General features: G+C 62.9%; 1 protein-coding gene across 5 annotated transcripts; it reads right to left on the bottom strand.

Annotated features, from left to right (window-relative positions):
- Positions 1 to 447: 447 nt before the first annotated feature.
- ATG4B (autophagy related 4B cysteine peptidase) lies at positions 448 to 20,377 on the bottom strand. Of its 5 annotated transcripts, XM_057744112.1 has the most exons (15): positions 20,247 to 20,278; positions 19,180 to 19,230; positions 17,606 to 17,673; positions 13,613 to 13,714; positions 13,393 to 13,464; positions 11,820 to 11,918; positions 11,318 to 11,419; positions 10,722 to 10,794; positions 8,552 to 8,631; positions 4,881 to 5,074; positions 4,417 to 4,495; positions 4,092 to 4,237; positions 2,924 to 2,980; positions 2,583 to 2,676; positions 448 to 1,684 (listed from the first exon to the last, which is right to left on the bottom strand). In XM_057744112.1, the coding sequence occupies exons 6-15, from the start codon at positions 11,878 to 11,880 to the stop codon at positions 1,611 to 1,613; spliced, it is 960 nt and encodes a 319-aa protein (XP_057600095.1). In that variant the 5' UTR covers positions 11,881 to 11,918; positions 13,393 to 13,464; positions 13,613 to 13,714; positions 17,606 to 17,673; positions 19,180 to 19,230; positions 20,247 to 20,278; the 3' UTR covers positions 448 to 1,610. The 5 variants fall into 5 exon arrangements, with proteins under 5 accessions (XP_057600095.1, XP_057600094.1, XP_057600096.1 ...); XM_057744111.1 differs by lacking the exon at positions 17,606 to 17,673 and having other exon boundaries at positions 20,247 to 20,339; XM_057744113.1 differs by lacking the exons at positions 17,606 to 17,673; positions 20,247 to 20,278 and adding an exon at positions 15,434 to 15,543 and having other exon boundaries at positions 19,180 to 20,167.
- Between the last annotated feature and the right edge of the window lie 86 nt (positions 20,378 to 20,463).

Below are 20,463 nucleotides of genomic sequence, written 5' to 3'. Positions count from 1 at the left end.
AGGACTCAGGTTCCGGGCCACCGCGTGTCCTGCGCTCCTGCCTGGCTTTGGCCCCCTGAGGGCGGGCGTGGGGGGGCAGAAGCGGGGAGCTGAGTGGGTGGGGTCGCTCCGACGTCCCACCAGGCCTTCCCGGGCAGGGCGAGCGGCCCTTGCTCACCCCCAACAAGCTGCCCGGCCCCACGGCTGCTCCCAGGCCCCTACGCTCCCCGATCTGCGGAAAGGAAGGCGCGTCTTCCGCAAATCAGGTTTCCCTGCAGTTTTTGCTCAAATGCAGACCACACGGGGCGAGAACCAGTGTTGGTCTGGGAACCGGTGAGCTGGGCACACCCGTCCACCAAGGCCTCTGCAGACTCCACGGGAGCTTTGAAAACACTTGTCCTCGCCTCACCACGTCCATCAACGGCTCCGAGAAAATCAAGACGCGGACAAACTCGGCTTTCTGTTGAAACTGTTATTATTTGCCATTGAGAACCGCGCACTATACGACCAGGAGTGAACACTCTTCAGGAAAGCCTTTCCGAACGCGGCGACACGGCGTCCCCTCCGGCCAGGCCGTCCCTACCTCCACCACCCGCGCCGCCAGCGGGAGCTGCGGCGAGACCCCCGGCCCCACCAGCAGCGGCAGGAATGAGACCTCCCCACCCGTCTCGACCTGAGCAACAAAGGGGGGGGACAAGGGGAGACACACAGGGAGTCGGAGAAAATAACTCAGGCTGACAACACCTGGGGGACCAGGTGCCCTCTGCTCCCTCGGGGGACGGGGAGGCTCCACAAGGAAGGCCCCCAGGAAGAAGGCCGCCACCTCCCGAGCTCCCCAAGCCCCCGTCGGCGCTCCCCAGCGGGCCCACAACGCAGGGTTACGGTGGCAGGTGCCGGCGCTGGTCGGCACAGGAAGGCTCTGGCGTGTCTCCACGGCGTGCGAGGAGCAGAGGCACCTGCCTCGAGCCACAGAGCTGAGGGCCTGACCCTCCGGCCCCAAACCACCTGGAGCCTGGCTGAGCGGGAGGCGGTGCTGAGGACGAGGACGCGGAGGCAGAAGGTGGCACGCGAGGCCCCCACACCTGCCCCGCTGCCTGCAGGGAAGCTGGCGTGACTAGCAGCGGGGGCACGGGCCCCGGCCACCCCTGCGGCTCCGGGCGGCGTGTCTGTCCTGGTGCCACCTGCACGGCGACAGCTGTGCACTTCACCGCCCCCTCCCCGCCACTTTGCTCCTTTCCTCCCAAAGTGAGGAGACCCCCGCCGTGGTTCCTCGGCCCCTCTCCTGCCACGGTGGCCCTGGAGACCACGTCTTCAGAGCCTGGCTCGGGACACGCCCAACAGAAGCCATGTCTGTCACGGAACTTCAAACAGGACTTTAATTCCAAAGCGAACCCGGGCCGGAGCCCAGGAGGAAGCGGGGCGGCGGCGGCGGTGCCGGGCAGGGCTGGCAGTGTGGCGGGAGAGCGCGGCCCGGCGGCCCCTCGTGGACACCTGGCGCGCGGGTCTCCGGTAGCGCGGGCCTCCGTCCGGGCGGAGGCGGCCAGGCTCGGGCGCTGGGCGGGCAGGGTGGGTGAGAGGCGGCGGCCCAGCCCCTGCAGGGCCAGCGAGACCGTCCCCCAGCCGCAGACTCCTCAGAGGGACAGGATCTCAAAGTCCTCATCTTCTGAGTCAAAGAATCTCTCCAGTCGCTCTACGTCAGAAGCATCTAGAAGAAACACAACAAAACGTCACCAGATGCTGGGCGTGGATGAGTCTGGGGTGTGGGGCCAAGGGACAAGGGCCCACACGCCCGCGTGTGCACACATCGCCCCGTGGAAGAGCAGGCCCTGCCCGGCGCCTGACCACCCGGGGCAGCCTGGCTGCGGAGGGAGGTCGGAGGATGCCAGGAATGCCGGCCAAGGCGCCCTCCTCCCAGGCGGGTGGGTCTGAGCGGGCAGGAGGGGATCCTGCCCCGTGAGCACAGGGACGAGGGCCTGGGTGTGGGCAGAGGAGGGCGGCGGTGCAGACGTGCCTCTCACCAGAGCCTGGACAGAGGCGACCGGGCCAGGAGGGCAAGGGCCCCGTCCCAGGAGGGGTGCCGCCCCACACCACCTGGGTCTGCTGGGGCACCTGCCCCGAGCCTGGCGCTGGCCCCCTGACCCCCGTGGTTCCCGTGAGGCAGCAGCCTGTGGTGCTTCCCACAGTGGTCTCCACGTGCTCAGGGCCCCACCGCCAAGTCCCCTTCCCCACCCCAGACCCAGAGCCCCTGGCAGTGGGGACAGCGCCCACCGGTGGCCGCACCACCACAGGAAGCCCAGCCTGTCCTGGCTCTCGGGACCCAGGGGCCAGGGGAGGAGCACACGCTGGGGGGGCCGGCGGGCCGTGCTGCGCCACCCGCGGGTGGGAGGGGAAGGGCGACGCGCAGAAGCGTCCCGGGCCCCGCTCACCGAGGACCACGGAGGGACCGCAGCTGGGCCGCACACGCACGCGGAAGGTCGAAGGTGACTGGAATGGGACCTCGGGAAGCGGGGAGGACAAAGGCAGCGTGCAGACCACACCCCCAGCGCTGAGACGGGCCAGCCCTGTCCCCACCCGAGACACGGCCCCACGGCGCGCGGACTCACCTAAGGACAGGTTCAGGGCGTCAGCACAGGCCAGGTGCGAAGGCTGCCGCTCCACCAGCTCAAACATGGGCAGGCCACCTCCCGGGAGGCACAGCTGTCGGCGGGCACGGCGCGTCAGGGCCCCGCGTGCGGAGGGGGGCGCGGGGCGCAGGCACGGCTTCCCGACCCGCACAGGGGGCCCCCCCCCACCCCTCCCGACGCGGGACTGGAAGTCCCCCTGAACCTCCCGCAGGGTCTGGGCCGGCACTCTGATCACCACGCGGGGCGCCAGGCACCGGAGCCCGGGCAGAGCAGGAGAGGCGGGGCCCCGGCCGCACGCGGGGGCGGGCGCCACCACCAACCTGTTTCACTTGCTGGCACCAGTCGTTAAAGTCGCCCTCGGTCTTACAGAAAAAGCCCTGAAACCAAAACCGACAGTGAGCGGAGAGCGGCCCACGCGCGCGCTTCCTGGACCCGGCGGCCACCACACACCCGGCCCTCTTCGCGTCTCCGGCCCCCGGGCCCTCTGCGGGCTGCGTCCACGGCTCCGCCCTGGCACTCCGCCTGGAATGACCCAGGAGCGAGCCGGGCACGAGGACCGGTCAGGGCAGAGCAGAAAGCGCGCTCCTCCCTGTGCCCCTGGGGCTGGGCCACGGGCCTCGGTGGCCCATAGCATGTGGCACAACAGGAGAAGGGGGCCCCTCCCAAGGGGATGCTGTGGACGCGGGGACCCCGCCCCCAAAGCTACGGTCCGCAGAGCTCCGGGGTTGTGGTGAGTGAAATGCTCAACCCGCCACGTGGAGAAAAAAAATAGTGGGGGACCCGGAGAGGAGAGGTGTTCGCGGAACCGTTCAGGGCCCTGGTGCCAGGACACGTGGGACACAGCTGGCAGAGCGAGGCCTGTTTCCCCCAGCAGCGTCCTCTGAGGCCCCGGGAGCTGGGGCGCACCCCCTCCTGCCCGGCCACCGCCTCCAGCCCTGCTGCCGGCGTCCTGACCTGACCGTACGTTCACGAGGACACGGCTGGGCTCCTGCGACCGCAGAGCCCCACACACCTGCCCACCGCCCCCTGGGGCCCCCGACCTTCGGGTGCGACCGAGACCCACAGGTAGCGTGTCTGGAGTGGTCCCTTCTCAGAACCGAGCGCCTCACGTCCACGGCCCGGCTCATCACTCCCAGAGGCACTGGGCCTCCTTTACGTATATGTTGAGGACAACCAAGGACTCCAGCCTTGTGATCACGAGAGCGAGTGCGATACTTACAGCAGCTCAAAGCAGTAAAGAGAAACCAAGGAGCCCCGCAGGGCGGTGCAGGCCGCAAGGCGGGCGGGGCCGCGGCGGCGCCGGCGGGGAGAGGCTGCGGGAGGCCGGGGCCCTGTGTGCTCTTTTGAGTTCTAGACCACGTGTACATAATACCTATTCCAAAACGCAGACATTACAGAAACGGGAAGGCTTTCCTTCTCATCCTAAAGCAGCAGCCGGACTGGGACACCCGGGCACGAGCTCGAGGCCGGGGACGGCGGGGGACGCACCACGGCGATGGACGGGTCGAGCTCCGCCAGGCTCATCCTGCTGGGCGGGTGCTGGCAGTGGAAGCTCTCGTCCGGGACGCGGCAGTGCTCAGGGGCCTGCACGGCCGGCTGCGTGGTGTGGGGGTCCAAGTAGATGAGCTCCTCCCCTGGGCGGGCGGGCGGCAGGCAGGTCAGGGGCGGGCAGCCTCCCCGCAGCCCAGCGGCCGCACAGGAAGGGGGCCCGCCTCGCGCCGCCAGCTGGGGTGTGCTGCTCGTCACGTGGCGGGGGGGCGCTGCCCTGACGACCACCCCTCTTCCTTCGCCGACTCCGTAGACCCCCACTCACCCACATAGCCGATGAAGTAGTGGGCGCTGTTGGGCTTCCCTCCGATCACGCCCAGGGACTGGGGCATCCTGAAGCAGCGCTGCGGGACACAAGACAGGCCGGGCGCTGCCGCGGGCTCCCCGCTCCCCCGCAGGGCCGGGCGCCACCACCGCAGGCGGAGGCCAGACACACAGGGCGCGGGTGCCGGACGCCAAGGCCGCAGGTCCTTCAGGAAAGCCCCGGGCAGCAAGAAGGGGACATGGGGGCGCCGGGGACGTGCAGACAGGGTCAGCCCAGCCCGCACACGGGGCGGACAGGCGAGGGGAGGGGCCGGCACACCGGGGGGGCGGAGATGGAGACAGGAGGCCCGCGCACGGCATCAGCGGCCCCCGAGGTGCCGGAGGGACGGGCGAGCTGGCGGGGCGCGGGGGCGGGGTCCGGGGAGAAGCGGGCTCCCAGGCCCCCGGCGGGCGGGGCTGGCCCACCTTCAGCGTCTCCGCGTAGGCCGCGTTCATGTCCGTCAGCCCCAGGCGCAGCGGGATGAGCAGCACCAGGGGTCTCCAGGGCGCCGGCCTGCTGCTGGCCTCGGCCCCCGCCGGGAAGCCGTTCCAGTGCCAGTCGGCGTCCGCAGGAGACGCGGCGGCCCCGGCGCAGGGAAGGCTGCTCCCGCACAGCCGTCCTGAAAAAGGGAGACGTGCTCTCGTGGGCAGCAGCTCACCCAAGAGAAACAGGTGCAGGATTTACACCATAACAGGAAACGAGAATAAAAACATCAAGTGCTTAAAATGCAACTCAAACTTGGGAGATGAAGCGTAAGACTAACCTTGCCACCCACAGGGAGAAAAATCGCAGTTTCAACGTCAACATTTCCGTGCACCTCAGAAGCGACAATAAAACAAGCACCACGGAGCCAGCAGCCCGGCGGACGCAGCGCTGACCCGCGGCCCCTGTGGCCCCTCAACAAGCAGAGCCTCAAGTGGTAACTATTCTCCTTCTTTTTCCTTCTACCTAAACTCACTGGCTAATCCTTCAGTAAAGAGACTAACTACGGGGCCCAGGGAGACTCCAGCTGCCCCAAGCACACACACCAACCACCCTGCCCGCCGTCCCTGAACACCTGTCCCCACTGAATGGAACCAGGGGAGAAACGCCTCCCCCAGGGCGGGCCGGGGAAAGCAGAGGTGCGCCTGGGTCCAGCAGGCGCCGGAAGGAGAACGCTAGAACCGCGAACGACAGGACTCGGCAGGAGAGCCAGGCAAACCGGGACGATGAGAAGTAGCGACCACAGGGGGTAACACCTTGAATTAAAAAACAGAATCCATGACGCCCCGACTCTAAAACTAAGTTCTCCAAATGCAAACAAGGAGAGGGAAGAGGGCCGACAGATACACGTGAAAGGGACGCACGCACCAGTGACCCGTCTCAGCCCACGCCGTACGCCCCTTGTGTGTAGCTGTCACCTTCGGGCCACAAGGGGCCAGGAGCAAACGGCTCCCCGGACGCCCTGTGGTGGACGCCGCCGCCAGGCTCGCTCCTGCTTAACAGGTCTCATCCAAACCCAGTCATACGCATCACACCGAGTGTGGGGCATTCTACCCCACGGGCCCGCGGTTCTGGTATGAAAAAACGGGGCAGGGGGGAGAAAAGGGAGAACTTTGTAGACTACAGGAGACTGACGAGGCTGGGGAATGTGCACAGAGCTGGCTCCTGCCAGGGGAGGCAGCAGGCGTCCCCAAGCCTGTCTTCCCAGAACGCCGGGCGCATGGCAAGCGGAGGAAGGTGTGCGGCGCGGCTGTGGAGCCACGAGCGGGCAGCTGTGCCCTGCGCCCAGAGCTGGGGCGGCTGCGAGGCGACAGCCCTGACTCACCACTGACTCAAGTCTTTCCAAAGAGATGGCTGGGGAAAAAAAAGAACCAGGGGAGGGGCACATTCTAACTTTCTTTTAATCTCTGGCTACCTAATCTTTCTGTGATTTATAGTAAGAAATGCATCTGGTCTTCCTCCCCATTCCTGGCATGGAGCTCCTAAAACCCTTGGGATTTCCTAAGTGAGGAGGACCGTAAGGACATCTTCTGTTATGTTACTGAGGTGGCTTTTGGAAAGCCCTAAGGCTGGGGGCTGGGCGCCAGGAGAGCCGACCCCCTCCACCCCCACCTCCAGGGAGGGGAGAGGAGCTGGGATGGAGCGGGGTCACTCAGGCCTGGGAAACGAAGCCTCCATCAACCCCAGAAGGCCCTGGCCCTTCTCTCCCATCGGCTGCTGAGACGTGTCCCTAAAGACACCCGTGAGCCAGGGAGTGACACGCCCGCGTTCTCCCAACCACGCCAGCAAAGCCACGGAGTCCAGGAGAGGGTCGTGGGACCGCCACCCGCAGCCAGCCTGCTGGAAGCAGAGGTGAGCACCTGGACGTGCCGCTGGGGTCTCACGCTGGGGGGAGGTGGGGGCAGTCTCGTGGGTCTGATGCCCTCTCCAGGTGCCCAGCCAGGCTCGGGACTGCACTGAGCTGCAGGATGCCCAGCCAGGCTCGCAGCACTGCGCGCGGGGGGCGCCCCCAGGGGGAAACGCTAACCCTCACACGGGTTTCCGGGCTTCTCCCTCTTCCCCTAACGTGGTTACTGGTGACCTGCATGTGGTTTCAAACAGCCAGTTCTGGAATGTATTAGCTCTACTGTTTTTTCTTTAAAATCATTAACCTCCACATTTGTCTTTATGGATGCCATTCTTCTGAAGTCTGTTCAATTAATTTCATTGTTTTTTTCCTAAGTTCTTGGGCTGTACGCTATTCCACTCATTTTCACGTTTTATCATCTGGTCACCAGTATTTTTTTTTTTTTTTTTTAAAAAAAGGTAACCTGCAGCACGGGGCGCCGCGGGCCTTCGAGAACCGTCGGACCCCGCTCCGGCGCGCGAGTCACAGCCCAGGCCTCCCAGCGCCGCAGCCATCTCCTCCCGCTCGCCGTCGCCTCGTCCCCGCTGTCAGGTTACTCCATTCACCTGGGCCTGGAGCAGCCTGCGCCACGCCGCGCCTCCGCCGCGACCCCTCCCGCCGGTGCCTGCGGAGACTGCGCAGCGCGCGGCTCACCCGCAGCCCGCGCACGGCCCGCCTGGTCACCAGTATTAAAGGGACATGTTTTCTCCTGAGTTCAGCACACATCAGATTCCAACACGTAGTCTGTAAACTTGAATTTTTGGGGGCCCAAAAGCTAAGACAAAAGTTTGACATTTCTAGGTGATAAGATTTTGTGGAACTTCCCTGGTGGTCCAGTAGTAAAGAACCCGTCCTGCAACGCAGGGATGCGGGTTGGAACCCTGGTCGGGGAACTAAGATCCCACGTGCCGCGGGGCAACGAAGTGCCGTGCGCCACAACTGATGAACCCATGCGCCCTGGCGCCTGCGCGCCTCAGCTAGAGAAGAGAAAACTCTCCCCACAACTAGAGAGAAGCCCACGTGCCACAGCGGAGCCCGCACACTGCAAGGAAAGATCCTGCATGTCACAACTAAGACCCAAAGCAGCCAAAAATATTTTTTAAAATTGTCATTTTTTTCTATCTGTTCTGCATCAGTTGTCAGTTTCTCTACTAAACGCTCTTCCTGGGCCCTTGTAACGTTATTTGCATGTGCTCCACCTGCCACGTCGTCTCTTAGTTCTAAGCTCTGCCTCGCTGACCCTGAGGCTCTCCTGGGAGGAGACCTGGAGGTCAGGCCCCTCTGGCGTCCCTGGAACACCAGCGGACGCGAGACGCGGGGCTGCCGTGGCCGAGCTCGGGGCCTGCCACGCCCCACGTGGCCTGTGCCTGAGGGACGGGCCTGCGGCTGCGCCAGCCCCACGTGTGCTTTCCTAGCCCGTCAACACTGCAGACGCGTCTCAACTCTCTGCTTCTCCATCACAAACCCAGGTCCTCCTCAGAATCCTAAACCCTGCCGGCAGCGGCTGGCGTGGCCGAAGGACGAGATGGCCAGGGCCGGCCGGGATCGGCACACACAGGGCCTCGCAACTGCACCCAGCACACGGGCACCAGTGACCTCTAACGAAGATGCAGAAACAGCGCACGGGCACCCATCGACCTTCTACGCAGCCGCTTGGCGCTGCCCCAAGGGCCCGCGGGCCAGGCAGGGAAGCGGGCCGCCCCAGCCCACCTGCTGCAGCTCACTTACGGATGTCCTCCATCACCACCGTGTTGTCCATCGCCACGTGCACGGCCACGGCGCTCCATGTGTCGAAGACGGCGAGCTTCCTGCCGGGGAGGAGAGCACACACCCGTGAGCCTCCAAGCTCACAGACCTGAGGCCCCTGCCGGCCGCTTCTTCCCGCCCGGGCCCCGTGCTTGCCGCCCCAGCCGCTGCCACGCAGGGGCCTTTCAGGGCGTCACTTTCCGATCGCGCTGAAGGGGCAAGAACCAGGACGTGAACCCAGGTCTCGGAGGCTGCGGGTCTCAGCAAGCCTGGGGCAGGCCCAGCCCTGCCTTATCCCCCAGCCCCTACTGAGCCGACAGCCAGCGTGGGTCCTCACAGAGAACCTGCGGGTGACAGCACAGCTGGGAATCGCCGTGCGTGGGGGGCCACCGTGGCCAAGGACTCCCAGTTCTAAAGAGGAGCAGACCCTGCGGCCAAAAGCGCAACAGGAGGGCCTCAGAGCTCATCTCAGGGGCTGTGGAGGGGCTCCCCACGGAGAGAGGACCTGGCACACCTGGGGACATGGGTGGAGGGCAGGGGCCCCTGGTCTCCTGGTGGGAAGGACAGAGTGGACGCCACCTGCAGGGCTCCACTGGCCACCTCCCGGGCTCGCCGAGGGCCAGGGGCTCCCCTGTGCCGAGACACATGGACACACAGGAGACAAAGCAGCCCTGGGAGAGGCTGGCGGAAAAAGCACAGGGCAGGGGTGGGAGGGGAGGGTGCTCCTCTGACGCAGGGGCAGGAAGGCCCGGGCGGGAGAGGCCTCTGCACAGAGGCCTGGGAGCCATGCAGTGGGCGCTGGGGGAGGGGCTGCAGGCGGAGGGCGCCGCACATGGGGGCGGGGGCAGGTGACCGCCTCTGCTTCACGAAGATGACTCTGCCGCTCTTTAGAAAGAGACACTAGGACGACAGAGAGGCGCGGCAGCCACGGGCGGGGCAGGACGGGGCAGGGCTGGAGCGCTGTGGGAGCCTGCACACGTGCGGGTGGGCGTGCTGAGAACAAGAGCAGGCTGGCGGGACCCCAGCGTTCGGCCTGAGCCCCTGGAAGGGCGGGGCTGTGTGCCTGCAGGCGCAGCGGGCTGCGCCGGCGGAGGGGCGGGGCCCGCTCTGGGTTTGGGCAGGGAGGTCGACCTGCCCCTTGGACGTCCGAGGGGGCTGCCCAGGGAGCATCTGGGCACGAGTACAGTCGGGACAAACCAGGCGCTGCGCCTGCACAGACAGCAGCTGACAAGCCACGAGCAAAGGCCCGCAGCGCTCACAGGCGGGGCAGGAGGAAGCAGCCGTGGAGGCAGGGCGGCCAGACAGACGGAGAAGGACGGGAGAGCACGGCTGGCAGAGCGCCCACAGTCCCCAAGGAGCACGGCAGGCACCCGCGCCAAGGGCTGCCAGCGGATGGCTGAGCAAGTTGGGGCTGAAACTCAGCCTTTGCACGGGATGAGCGCGTCGACTGTAACCTTGACCGGGCTGCTTCAGGGCAGCAGGGCTGGGCCAGGACGCTGCAGGGTAGTGAGGGCTGGTAACCTCAGGGGCCGGGCAAGGAGACAGAGAGACGAAGGGCCTGGGAACCAGCTGGACGCTGGACGGGAAGAGGGGCAGGCGTCCTGGACCCTGAGCACCGGCCGCAGCAGCGGGGAGATGGCAGCCACCGTCACAACGAGGAGGAGCAGGCGGGGCCCGGGGGCGGAGGGAGGTGCCCGGGGGGACCCCACGGGGCGGGGAGCAGGCGGCAGAGGCGCCAGGTGGACGCACGGAGGAGCCACGGCTGAAGACAGAAGTCTCGAGGGACGGGGATGGGTGGGACGAGTGGCGGGGGGCCCACGGCGGCCACAGCCCGCCCACCTAAATGTTGTCCTTCAGGACCAGTTTCCACTTCCCAGACCACCAGACGCCACTGCACAGGAGGGGACGCGACAGACGAGGAGCGGGGGCCCGACCCAGTGGGCGCCCCTGGGGGAAGGCATGCATCCCCACTGCAGACAGAGATGCCGACTGCGAGACCACTGGGCACGGTCGCCTCCGAGGACCCTCCTGAGGGTCTCGAAAAGGGTAAGAGACCCCTCATCTCCTCTAGCAGCAAAGACCCGGGCGCGTCCGAGCACGCAGGTGCTCGTGCTGCCCCTGCAGGCAGGGCAGGAGGGCACTCAGCACGTACTTGAGGACCTGGGCGACGGTGTTGGGCCCGTACCACTGGCCGACGGACTTGCCCTCGCCGACTCCCATTTGTGCTGCAGGAAACAGAGCCGGTTAGTGACACACGTGGCCCGCCGCCCCAACACCCCTCGCTGCCCCCTCGCACAAGAGGCCGGTGCCAGCACATGCGGTGCCAGGAGCACCTCACAGGAAGCCTGCCTCTGGCACGAGGTCCTGACAGGCACCAGGACACCTCCTCCCAAAGGGACAGACTCCTTCCCAAGGTGCATCCCTCCCCTGGACCCCGACGCCAGCCCTCGCTGAGGCGCAGGGCTGGGGACACGGCTTGGTGAGCGAGTTCAAGCTCTGCCCACACCTCCACCTACTGGTGGAAACGTGATGCTCAGGAGCTGGACGGAGACACAGGAGCACCCCAACTCCCTGCCGCAGCCCGAGGGGACCCGCCTCCGCGGCCACCAGGCTGGCGCTGCGGAGCGGCGCGTCACCGCGGCCACACCGCCGTACGGCAGGCCCAGACACACCCGCCGCCCCAGCTCACAGCACAGCAGAGCTCTCGGGGGTCCGACACCCACGGGCCAGCCGTGCTGCAACCCCCACCTATCTGGTGGATGGAGTAGTAGCTGTCCTTCCTGTCCAGGAACGCGTGCAGCACGCTGAAGTAGCTGTCTGGCTGCCTCTTCCGCTGTGTCCACCTCCAATCTACGGGAGGCAAAGATGGCAGTTCAGCTTCACCAAAATACATGCAAGAAGGCTTCCTTTTTCTAAGGTACTCAAGGCACAGATGGTATCCAAACCCTCGGCGAACCTATCCAAATGTAAGAACCAAGTTCTCCAGGGTTTCAAATAAACATACACCAACACATCAAAACAACTCCACACAGAGAGGAGACAGTGGTTCAGTGGTTTAGAAATAATTTCTACGTGACAAACGTTTATCAGCATTTCTTTAAAGCCACTGTCTTTAATCAATGAGAACTACGGGGTCATCACTGAGGAAAACCCCAAATCCCAAAGTGTCTGAGGGTGATTCACTCCTGCTGACCTCGCCCCTCCGTCCTCCTCGCTTCCTGAGGACGCGGCCACCCCCGCGCTGACTCACCTCGGCCCAGGTGCCGGCACACCAGGGCTTGTGCGAAGATCATCTGTCCGCACCGCAGCATGCAGCCCCAGCCCGTGTCCGAGGTGGGGCCGGTGCCCCCTGCCGTGGAGGACAGAGAGAGAGAGAGGCACTCAGGTCAGGCCAACGTCGGGCGACACACGCCATTTGAACTGCTCGTGCCGGGGCTGCGTTTGCTGGTGCGTGAAATGTCCTAACGGCCCCCTCCAAACGGGCCAATATGTGAACAAGTCACGGAGAGGAAAGAACGTCTAGAAACACATGAGAAGATGCTCCGCGTCACAAGAACGCAGAAACCGGCCGGGACCACAGGGAGACGTGGACGCTGGGCACGGGGTCCCAGGTGTGCGCGAGACAGGCCCCAAGGTGACAGGAGGCAGGGCTCAGAGCACGTGGGCTGCAGTGCGCAGGCTGCCGCCTTCGCCCGCATCGCCAGCAGTGCCTCCCGCACACGCGGTGCACAAAGCCCGCCTCCCGGGGCAGCAGGGGTGGGATCGGGGAAGGCAGGGCCCAACGTGCAGAAACAGCCCCAACAGCACGAGGACTCACTGCCCCCCCCCGCCCCCGCCCCGCATTTGCCGCCACGAGGCTAAGGATGCCCCAGACCACGTGGCCGCCACAGACCACGGGGCCAGGAGAGCCGCCGCGCTCCCCCTCGACGGCGTGTCCAGACACGGGGCTGCCCTCCAGCCCGTCCCGCTCTTGTGGGGTCAGACACCTGACCTACAGGCCAGGCGGCGCCGCCCTGCGTCCAGGGCCGAGCAGGAGTGAGAGGAAAACCTGCTGGATGCACCCACACTCCCCGAGGGCGTCGGGCCAGCCCTGTCACTGGACACGGGCCCTGAGGACAGTGCCACATCCCCTCCCTTCCGGTATCCCCAGACACTGAGCTCTGGGCGACGGGTGGAAGCACACCTAGAACGGGGGCCGATGGAGACCGGCCTCCAAGGCGGGGCCAGCCCTGGAGCTGGGCCCCACCTGTCCGCCTCCAGGGCGACAGCACGGAGAACCACGTCAACGGGATGAGCTTTTGTGCTACATGAGACGCGTCACGTCCCCCCTGCCCTTGAGCTCCCCAGCAACCAAGCATGGGAGATACTAGAGAAGGCGCTGGGGAGAGAGAAAGGGCAACCCAACATCCTGGACCTGTGGCAAGAAGCCCCCGTACACCTGCGACCCAGGACAACGGCCGGTGCACAGACACAAAGCCTCCTGCAGAACAGGCGGCCTCACCCCCGTGATGTCACGCTGCTTCCTGCCCTGTCCCGCTCCACGTTTTCAACCACTAGTCATGACCCATCATGCAGCGTTTAGGCCCCAGGGATCAAGCAGGGCCTGCAGTTGGAAACTCACTGCCTCAACAGAGTCCGGGGCCCTGGGTTTGGAATCTAGCTCTGCCACCACCAGGCATGAGACCACAGTGGTTTATTTAACTAGAGTTGCCTGAGAGTGACAGCAAGTGACAAGTACTTGACACAATGAAGCCACAACGAGAACCTCAGTTTTCCTCTTGAACACATGCACTTCATCCCACGTCGTAACAGACAGCGCTTACCAATGGCTGGGAAGTTCTTCCTGTATGTAAACCAGAGTCTCGATGCCACATCAGCCAAGATCTCGTCCTTTTCTAAGAGAGCATTGGAGAGAAGAAACACGCACACGGAGCTGTAAGTTTCCAGGGCGCACGTTACAGAAAGTTAGCAGGTAACTGCCATCACCCCACAATTCTGCAGACTGAGCACCCAGAGCACAGCAGGCTGCGGCAGGGCTACTACCTGTGAAGATGCTGTACTTTCTACCCAGGATCCAAACAGGCTCCGAGGTCTCGGGGAAATCTTCAAACTCGGCACATCGGAGAGTGTCGTAGGTCAGAGTAGCTATGGAAACCAAAGACACACGTTGATCCCAGTTTTATAATTTCATAAAACAGTATCAGAGATCATGTGCAGCACCTCCATACAGAACCCACGTGGAACTGTGCGCATCTCAGTGCACCAGCCACACCACCACACCCAGAAAGCAAACACTTGAGACGGGGCCGCGGCCCCGCACCCACTTCCTGAGCCTTTCCATTTCAAGGCAGCGTCGCTGTCTGGCAGACCCAAGGGTGAGAGACCAGCTGGGGGCCAGGCCCAGGGCACAGAAAAGAGATGGAAAAAAGGCACCTAGTTTAAGCCCTTAACTGTTTTACACGTAACCCTAAAAGACAAACACAGAAGAGCCCAAACCTCTGTTTCCCTCCGTGAGGGCGGCCCCAGGCGGCAACAGAGGGCCGCGCGAGCTCTCCCGGCCGTCCCGGGGCTCCTGGGCCGCTCCCGCTTCCGGGCGAGGCGCCGAGAGGCAGCGAGCCGCAGAGGGGCGTGGCGCTGCTCCGGGGGGAAGATGACCCCGAAACGAGCGCGAAGCCCCCTGTGCTGAGAGGCCTGAGATCAAGGCCTGGGGCCTGGGGGGCACAGACCCCACCTCTGTGCCACCAAAAGCTGGGTCCCCCACGCGGGGCTTCCACAAAGACGCTCGAGAGGCTGCGGCCCCCCACCTGGAGCCCTGGCTGAGGACACCCTCCCGTGCACACAGGCCCCAGACGTGACAGAGCGTAGCCGCGGCCCGCGAGGCGAGGGGCACACGGCGCCCCGGGGACTCCAGCGCCCACCGCCGCCTCGCCGGCTCCAGCAGTGCTCCTCATCCGCCCCTGCAGCTTCCCTCAACGCTTCGGAAAATCAAAGATATGAAATGGGCTTCTCCCACAGCTTATTTTTCAACAACAGCCCTACACCTTTTGGTGAAAATGCCATACACGATTTATAAAAAAAAGAAAAAACCCAGGGCTTCCCTGGTGGCGCAGTGGTTGAGAATCCACCTGCCAATGCAGGGGACACGGGTTCCATCCCTGCTCCGGGAAGATCCCACATGCCGTGGAGCAACGAAGCCCGTGTACCACAACTATTAAGCCCACGCTTTAGAGCCCATGAGCCACACCTATTGAGCCCATGTGCTGCAACGACGGAAGCCCACGTGCCTAGAGCCTGTGCCCCGCAACAAGAGAAGCCACGGCAATGAGGAGCCCACACACCACAACAAAGAGTAGCGCCCCCACCCCGCAACTAAAAAGAAAGCCCGCACACGGCAAAAAAAAAGACCCAACACAGCCAATAAAATAAATTAATAAAAAAATTTAAAAAAAGAAAGAAAAAACTCGAAGGCTTCAAAACGTGAAAAGTCACCCGCAGCTCCGCGCACAGCCTCGACGCGCCTCCCAGAAGCCTGTGTGTGTCGGTCGGTGGCCACAGCACGCCCCGCGGACGTCGCAGGGCCTGCCGGCGCCCTGCCGCGCACACATCCCCGCCAGCCCACACCCCACGGGCCCCGGCTCGGCCCTCACGCGCTGGAGGGTCCCAGGCACGCACTCCGCCTCTCGGCATGGAGGCCCTTCACCGTGACGCAGAGCCCACAGCAGGACGCCCTCGCCGCACGGCGTCCCCGAACCCTTCCCCTGAGGGGCTCCCGAGGAGCCTGGCAGACAGAGGGCCCCAAGGTCAGCGGGTGCCCCTGACATCAAGGACAAAGACGAGCAACGTTACTACATCCAAAAGGCTTACCTGGACACACAGCAAATTCGCCGTCACAGGGTTGCGAAAGCAGCGCTCACGAAACGCACAAATCCGCGGCAACAGAAGGCCCCGTGTTCACGGCTTCAGGAATTCTCGAACTGCCAGGAACCCAGACCCAGCTCCTGAACTGAAGGCGGCCATGCCTCCTAGAGCCTGGAGGCTCCGAGCGACACAGGGACGCGGCACACGTCAAACAAGATGTGCTGAGACACTCCTGAGACACCTGGCTCCCCGCGGTGAGGAAGCAACCACGGAGAGGAGCGCACGAGGAAGAACACGGCGCGTTCGGACAGCCGGGGGGTGGCGGCCGGCCGCCCTGCGGTGGAGGGGTGTCATCCCCGAAGAGGCCCCGCGCAAAGAAGGCGCGTTTCTCAGGGTGACGAGACAACTTTATAGGCAACAAAGCCGACTTCGGAGAAAAGGTAGTAACAGGTGAACTACCTGTTAAGTTAAAACGCATCACCAAGCTTCCTGCCGTCACTCACAAAGTGACGGGCTGTGCAGCCTCGGAGTCTCCACGGCTTGAGGCCCCTGAAGGGAATAAACGGGCAGGCAGCAGCCCAGGTGAAGCCTGGAGGTGACGGTGCACGTGGTCCCCGGGTCCCCTACAAGCACACCTCCCTCCTCGCCCCGGCAACAGGACCACCCAGGTCCTGCCCTCTGTCGGGTGTGTGTCACAGCTGCCTCTCGAACCAGCCGCGGACACCCCGCAGGCCCCGCTCCCCATCTCTGCGCCCCGCGGGGCACCGGGCGGAGCGTCCAGCCAGCACGCCCTGACCTTGGCCAAGTGCGGGGCCAGAAGTCTGATGCCAGCCTGCTGGGAGCCCTCAGCGCCTGTCTCCTCGCTAGCAAAGCAGGAGCGGTGCTGCTTTCCTCGAGGTGCACGGGGGAAGAAACACCAACACGTGCACGCGGAGAGCTCTGAGCCTCATGGGGGTGACGGCCAGCGCGTGCTGGGCATCACTGAAGTGAGCCGGAGACCCGGTCTCCAGTCCACGACCACATGGAGGTGCAACACCCGGAGCGACGCCCATCAGAGCTGGCCCCGCTGCCGGAGTGACTCTACCACCTGGACCCGGTAACGGAGCCTGCTCGCGAGGGCAGGGCCGCCGGCCACTTCACTGTCCTGACCTCCACCCTCAGGCTTCCGTGGACCTGCAGCGGCTCCGACCAGAAGAGCAGCGAGCGGAGGGTTCTCATCCCTGGGCCGCCATCAGAACGTCCCCGGGGGCCTGTGCGGAGGACGGGACCAACCCTCCCTCCCTACGCCCGCCCGTGAGGCCACAGGCCGGGTGCCTACACGGCACCCCTGGCTCCCCGACCCTCGGCTCAGCCTCTGTAACAGAGAAGGGAAGGACTTTTCCCAATTCCATTCACCCGCAATGTTCAACTTTCTAATTTCTATTAAGATTTTATTTTGGAGACAGAACTCACATGCTAGCTGTACGACACCCAACTCAAACAGGCCTGTCTCCTCACCCACGAGATGGGGCGCAGCTGCCAGCCCTGCCCGGTGGGGTGAGAACAGAGGACGGGCTCCGGCACCGTGGGCACCCCGCAACCACGGCTCTGAGCACCTCCTGCGCCTCTTCCTCATGTGCTCTCAGGCCTCATTACTTACAAAATGAAACTAAATTCCCCCTCCCCTGAACCAAATACCACTTTTATCATCGGTATTAATTTAATCAAAATATGTATTCACGCTTCTGCAGAACAGAAAACATTACAGAACACCAATCCTGAAAAGCCTTCAGTAGAAAAACTAACACTTTCCCATTTTAAAGCTAAAGTCCACAATCACCAGGCTTCACACAGACCAACCCACACGAGGAGCCCACGCTCAAAGGCACCTTTGTTGACTCTGTCCTCAGACTGACCAGCCCCACTGGGGCTCAAGGCCAGCAGTCCCCGCACTCCTCCTGAAGGGCTCCCTCGTCTCAGATCGCAGCCCTGGGATAACCTCAGCACCTTCACATCCAACATCGTTTCACTGATTAAGTTCACACACCTCCTAAGTTAAAAGGAGCCCAACTTCCCAAAGAACGCCAGTCTCCGGGTGCCCAGGTAATGATTTTAATGTGAGATAAGGTGACACACAGGAGAAGCAAGACAGGCTCTGTCCACCTTGAGAAAGAAGCCTTTTAGAAACACTTTTCCCACCTGGTCACCTGGGTCCCAGATGCCTGATTTTCCACTTCTTCCTCCCTAGGGCGGCCCTGATCACACCCCTAAGAGGAAGCAGAGGGCCCTTTAATAGAATGGCACTTCTATTTTTAAAATGTTTCAATTTAATGTTATTAAGATGATAGAAAATAGCAAACTGTGCTCAACAGATGTAACCAGATGACTTAGTCCCAATTACATAATAACTCAACCAGGGAGAACCACAAAAAATATGCACCTTCAAGTTTCTTTTAGAGCTTACTATGATATACCACATTTCAAAGACATTTCCCCAAAACGCTTTTATTTCTGACAGATTACACTCCACAAGTACATATATTATATACACTTTATGAATAAAACCAAAAGAAGAGTTCTTCGCTTCCTTCAGAAAATGCTTATATTTAAGACAATAGGTTTGCAAGTAGTTACTTTTTTTCAAATCCCAAACAGTTTACATGAAAATGCTGGTGGTTCAGTTCTAAATGAAAAAAGGAAGGAAGGGAGGAAGGAGAATGGAAGGGAAGAAAAGCTAGAACTCCAGCGGCATCAGAATACAGAACACCCCTCACCCGCCACATGCTACACCAACTGGATTTCCGCTACACACAAACTCTGCAGCAAGGGAACGTCTACAGGATAGGAATGTGTGAGTTAACACCAAGTCATGTTCCGCTTCTTCGACCAACAACCACATGCTAGACACAACGTAAAGCCCAGGAGATGGAGCACAAGATGCCGCTCTGTCCTCAAGGAGCGGACGGCATGTCGATTTAGTGCCAACTGGAGCATGTTCTGACGGATACACTTGGGGTGCTTGGGGTCTGCCTGCCGCCTTCAGACCTCCACACGGCAGCAGCTCCGGGCCCCCAGCCCGGGCTCCGTCTCTTTCCTCCCACACTCAGATCCTCAGTGATCTCGTCCAATGTGGCCCCCACACACTTCTACCTCCAGCCCAAGGCCTCCTCCCTCAGCTCCAGGCCCGCAGACTCAAGGCTCCCTGAACGTCACAACATGGACAGCTAGCAGGCACCTCGTGGTCACCATGTGCAAGATCAAACTCCTAACAGCTCCCCACCAAGCGAGATCTGCTCAAGGCTCCCCACCTGAGGTTTTCAGCTCAAATCATAAACCTGTGCTCCACCTCAAACTCCTCCCTCTCCATCCGCGCCCCTCGCCACTCCCTCCTGGTCCAGTCCTACAGTCTCGACCTACAGAGGCACCTAGGTTTCAACCTCCTCTCCCCACGCTGACCTAGGCCTCCAAAGGTTCACACCTGGCTTTCTGCAACAGCCTGCTAACTGGTCTCCAGGCCTTGCCTTGCCCCTCTGCAACAGAGCAGCAAGAGCGAGTCACATTACTCCTCCTCTCAAAAGGCCCCAATGCGCCCCCCGCCCACTCAGATGGCCTCACCATGAGCCCACAAGGCCTCCACTGGGGCACGTCGCTGCTCCACCTTCAGCTCTCTCACCCCCACCCACTGCACCCTGGCCATACTGGCTACTGGCTTCTCCCACAGCAGGCCACCTGCTGTCCCCCCGCGCTGCTTCACAATCCAGATCAAAACTCACCTCTGTGGTGAGACCTTTCCAGGCCATCCTAGGGACCCCAGCAGTCATAACCTAAAAGACAGTGGATAGTTACATAATTCTATTCCTTCCCCGACACCGCACCTAGTAATTTTTCTCTTTTAAACAACTTCACAACACCTCTGGTTAATACCTTCTGGGAATCATGGCTACCATTTCCTCCTACTGCCTAACAAGTGATGAGGTGCCACAAATCATGAAAATACGGGCCCTACAGGTCTATATTACAGTTTGCAAACCGAGAATTCAGTAAATTTACACTGCAACTGCCAGGAAAAGAAAACTGGAGCAAAAACAATGCCATCCAGGATGACAGGTGGAATTAAGCCAGAAAAAAGTCTTTACAGATGGGGGTATACCTGAACACAAAGCCCTACAAGTTATGAGAGAACTAACACTGCTGTAGGATGAAAAAGAAGGCTCTTCAAGGAGTAAGAATGCTTTCAAGGATACTGGAGAAAGATTCAAAACAGCGAAGGAGTCTCCCCCTGGGGCAGACACGTGATGAAGCAGACCTAAGCAGCACACACACAGACACACACGTACGTATGTATGTGCGCACACCCTCCCGCCCCAGCCCCCGCGCTCTTTGGGTTAGGACCCCAAGAAGTTAACACGATGAGACAGGTGCACTGTCTCTTCGATCACGGAATACGCTGGCATCGTCCATGGTCGCTGAATTTGGAAAAGAAAAAAAAAGAGCGTGTGCGCCGAGTGTCGGAGTCCGCCGCTGGCCTCCAGCCTAGCCACGTAACTTCACGAGAGTCGAGGCTCCCCCACCGCAGGGTCGGGGACCCGCCCCGCGGCCCCGGGCGCCCGAACCGGCCTCGGGCCCGCCGGCCCGCCAGCCGGGGCGCTGCGGGAGGCCCGGGAACGCACGAGACGCGCAAGCCCTGCGCTGTCAGACCCGCGCCGGCCTCCCGGGGACACCGCCCGCGCCCCGCTCCGCCCCGCGACCAGGCCGCGCCGGCGAGGGCCCGGCCCGGCCCTCGGCGCCCGGCGTCTCGGCGAGCGCCGCCCCGCTGCCACCACGCCCGGCCGGTCCTCACCTGCGTCCATCTTCCCTCCGGGGCCGCCGACCGAGCGCGGCGTCGCTCAGACGGTTCCGCAGCGCGACGCGACGGGCCGCCGCCGGAGCCAATCCGGGCCGAACGGGCGCGGGTGTGGGCGGGGCCGGAAGTACGCGGCGGAAGGGCGCCGCCGCCATCTTGGCGTACGGCGGGGCCCCGCGCGGAGGCCCGGACCGGCGCGCTCGGCTCTCCGGCG

Source organism: Hippopotamus amphibius, chromosome 8, assembly GCF_030028045.1.
Source record: "Hippopotamus amphibius kiboko isolate mHipAmp2 chromosome 8, mHipAmp2.hap2, whole genome shotgun sequence".
Classification (NCBI taxonomy): domain Eukaryota; kingdom Metazoa; phylum Chordata; class Mammalia; order Artiodactyla; family Hippopotamidae; genus Hippopotamus; species Hippopotamus amphibius.
Note: the sequence above shows the minus strand (reverse complement) of the source record. Positions and strands in the feature narration are given on the sequence as shown.

What these genes read in the sequence shown, in the direction of transcription:
- ATG4B (XM_057744108.1), bottom strand. An exon ending in GTGCCGGCACCTGGGCCGAG is followed by an intron (nt 11,420 to 11,819) that starts GTGAGTCAGCGC and finishes TGCCTCCCGTAG; the next exon opens with ATTGGAGGTGGACACAGCGG. An exon ending in CGCCCTGAACCTGTCCTTAG is followed by an intron (nt 1,685 to 2,582) that starts GTGAGTCCGCGC and finishes TGTTTCTTCTAG; the next exon opens with ATGCTTCTGACGTAGAGCGA.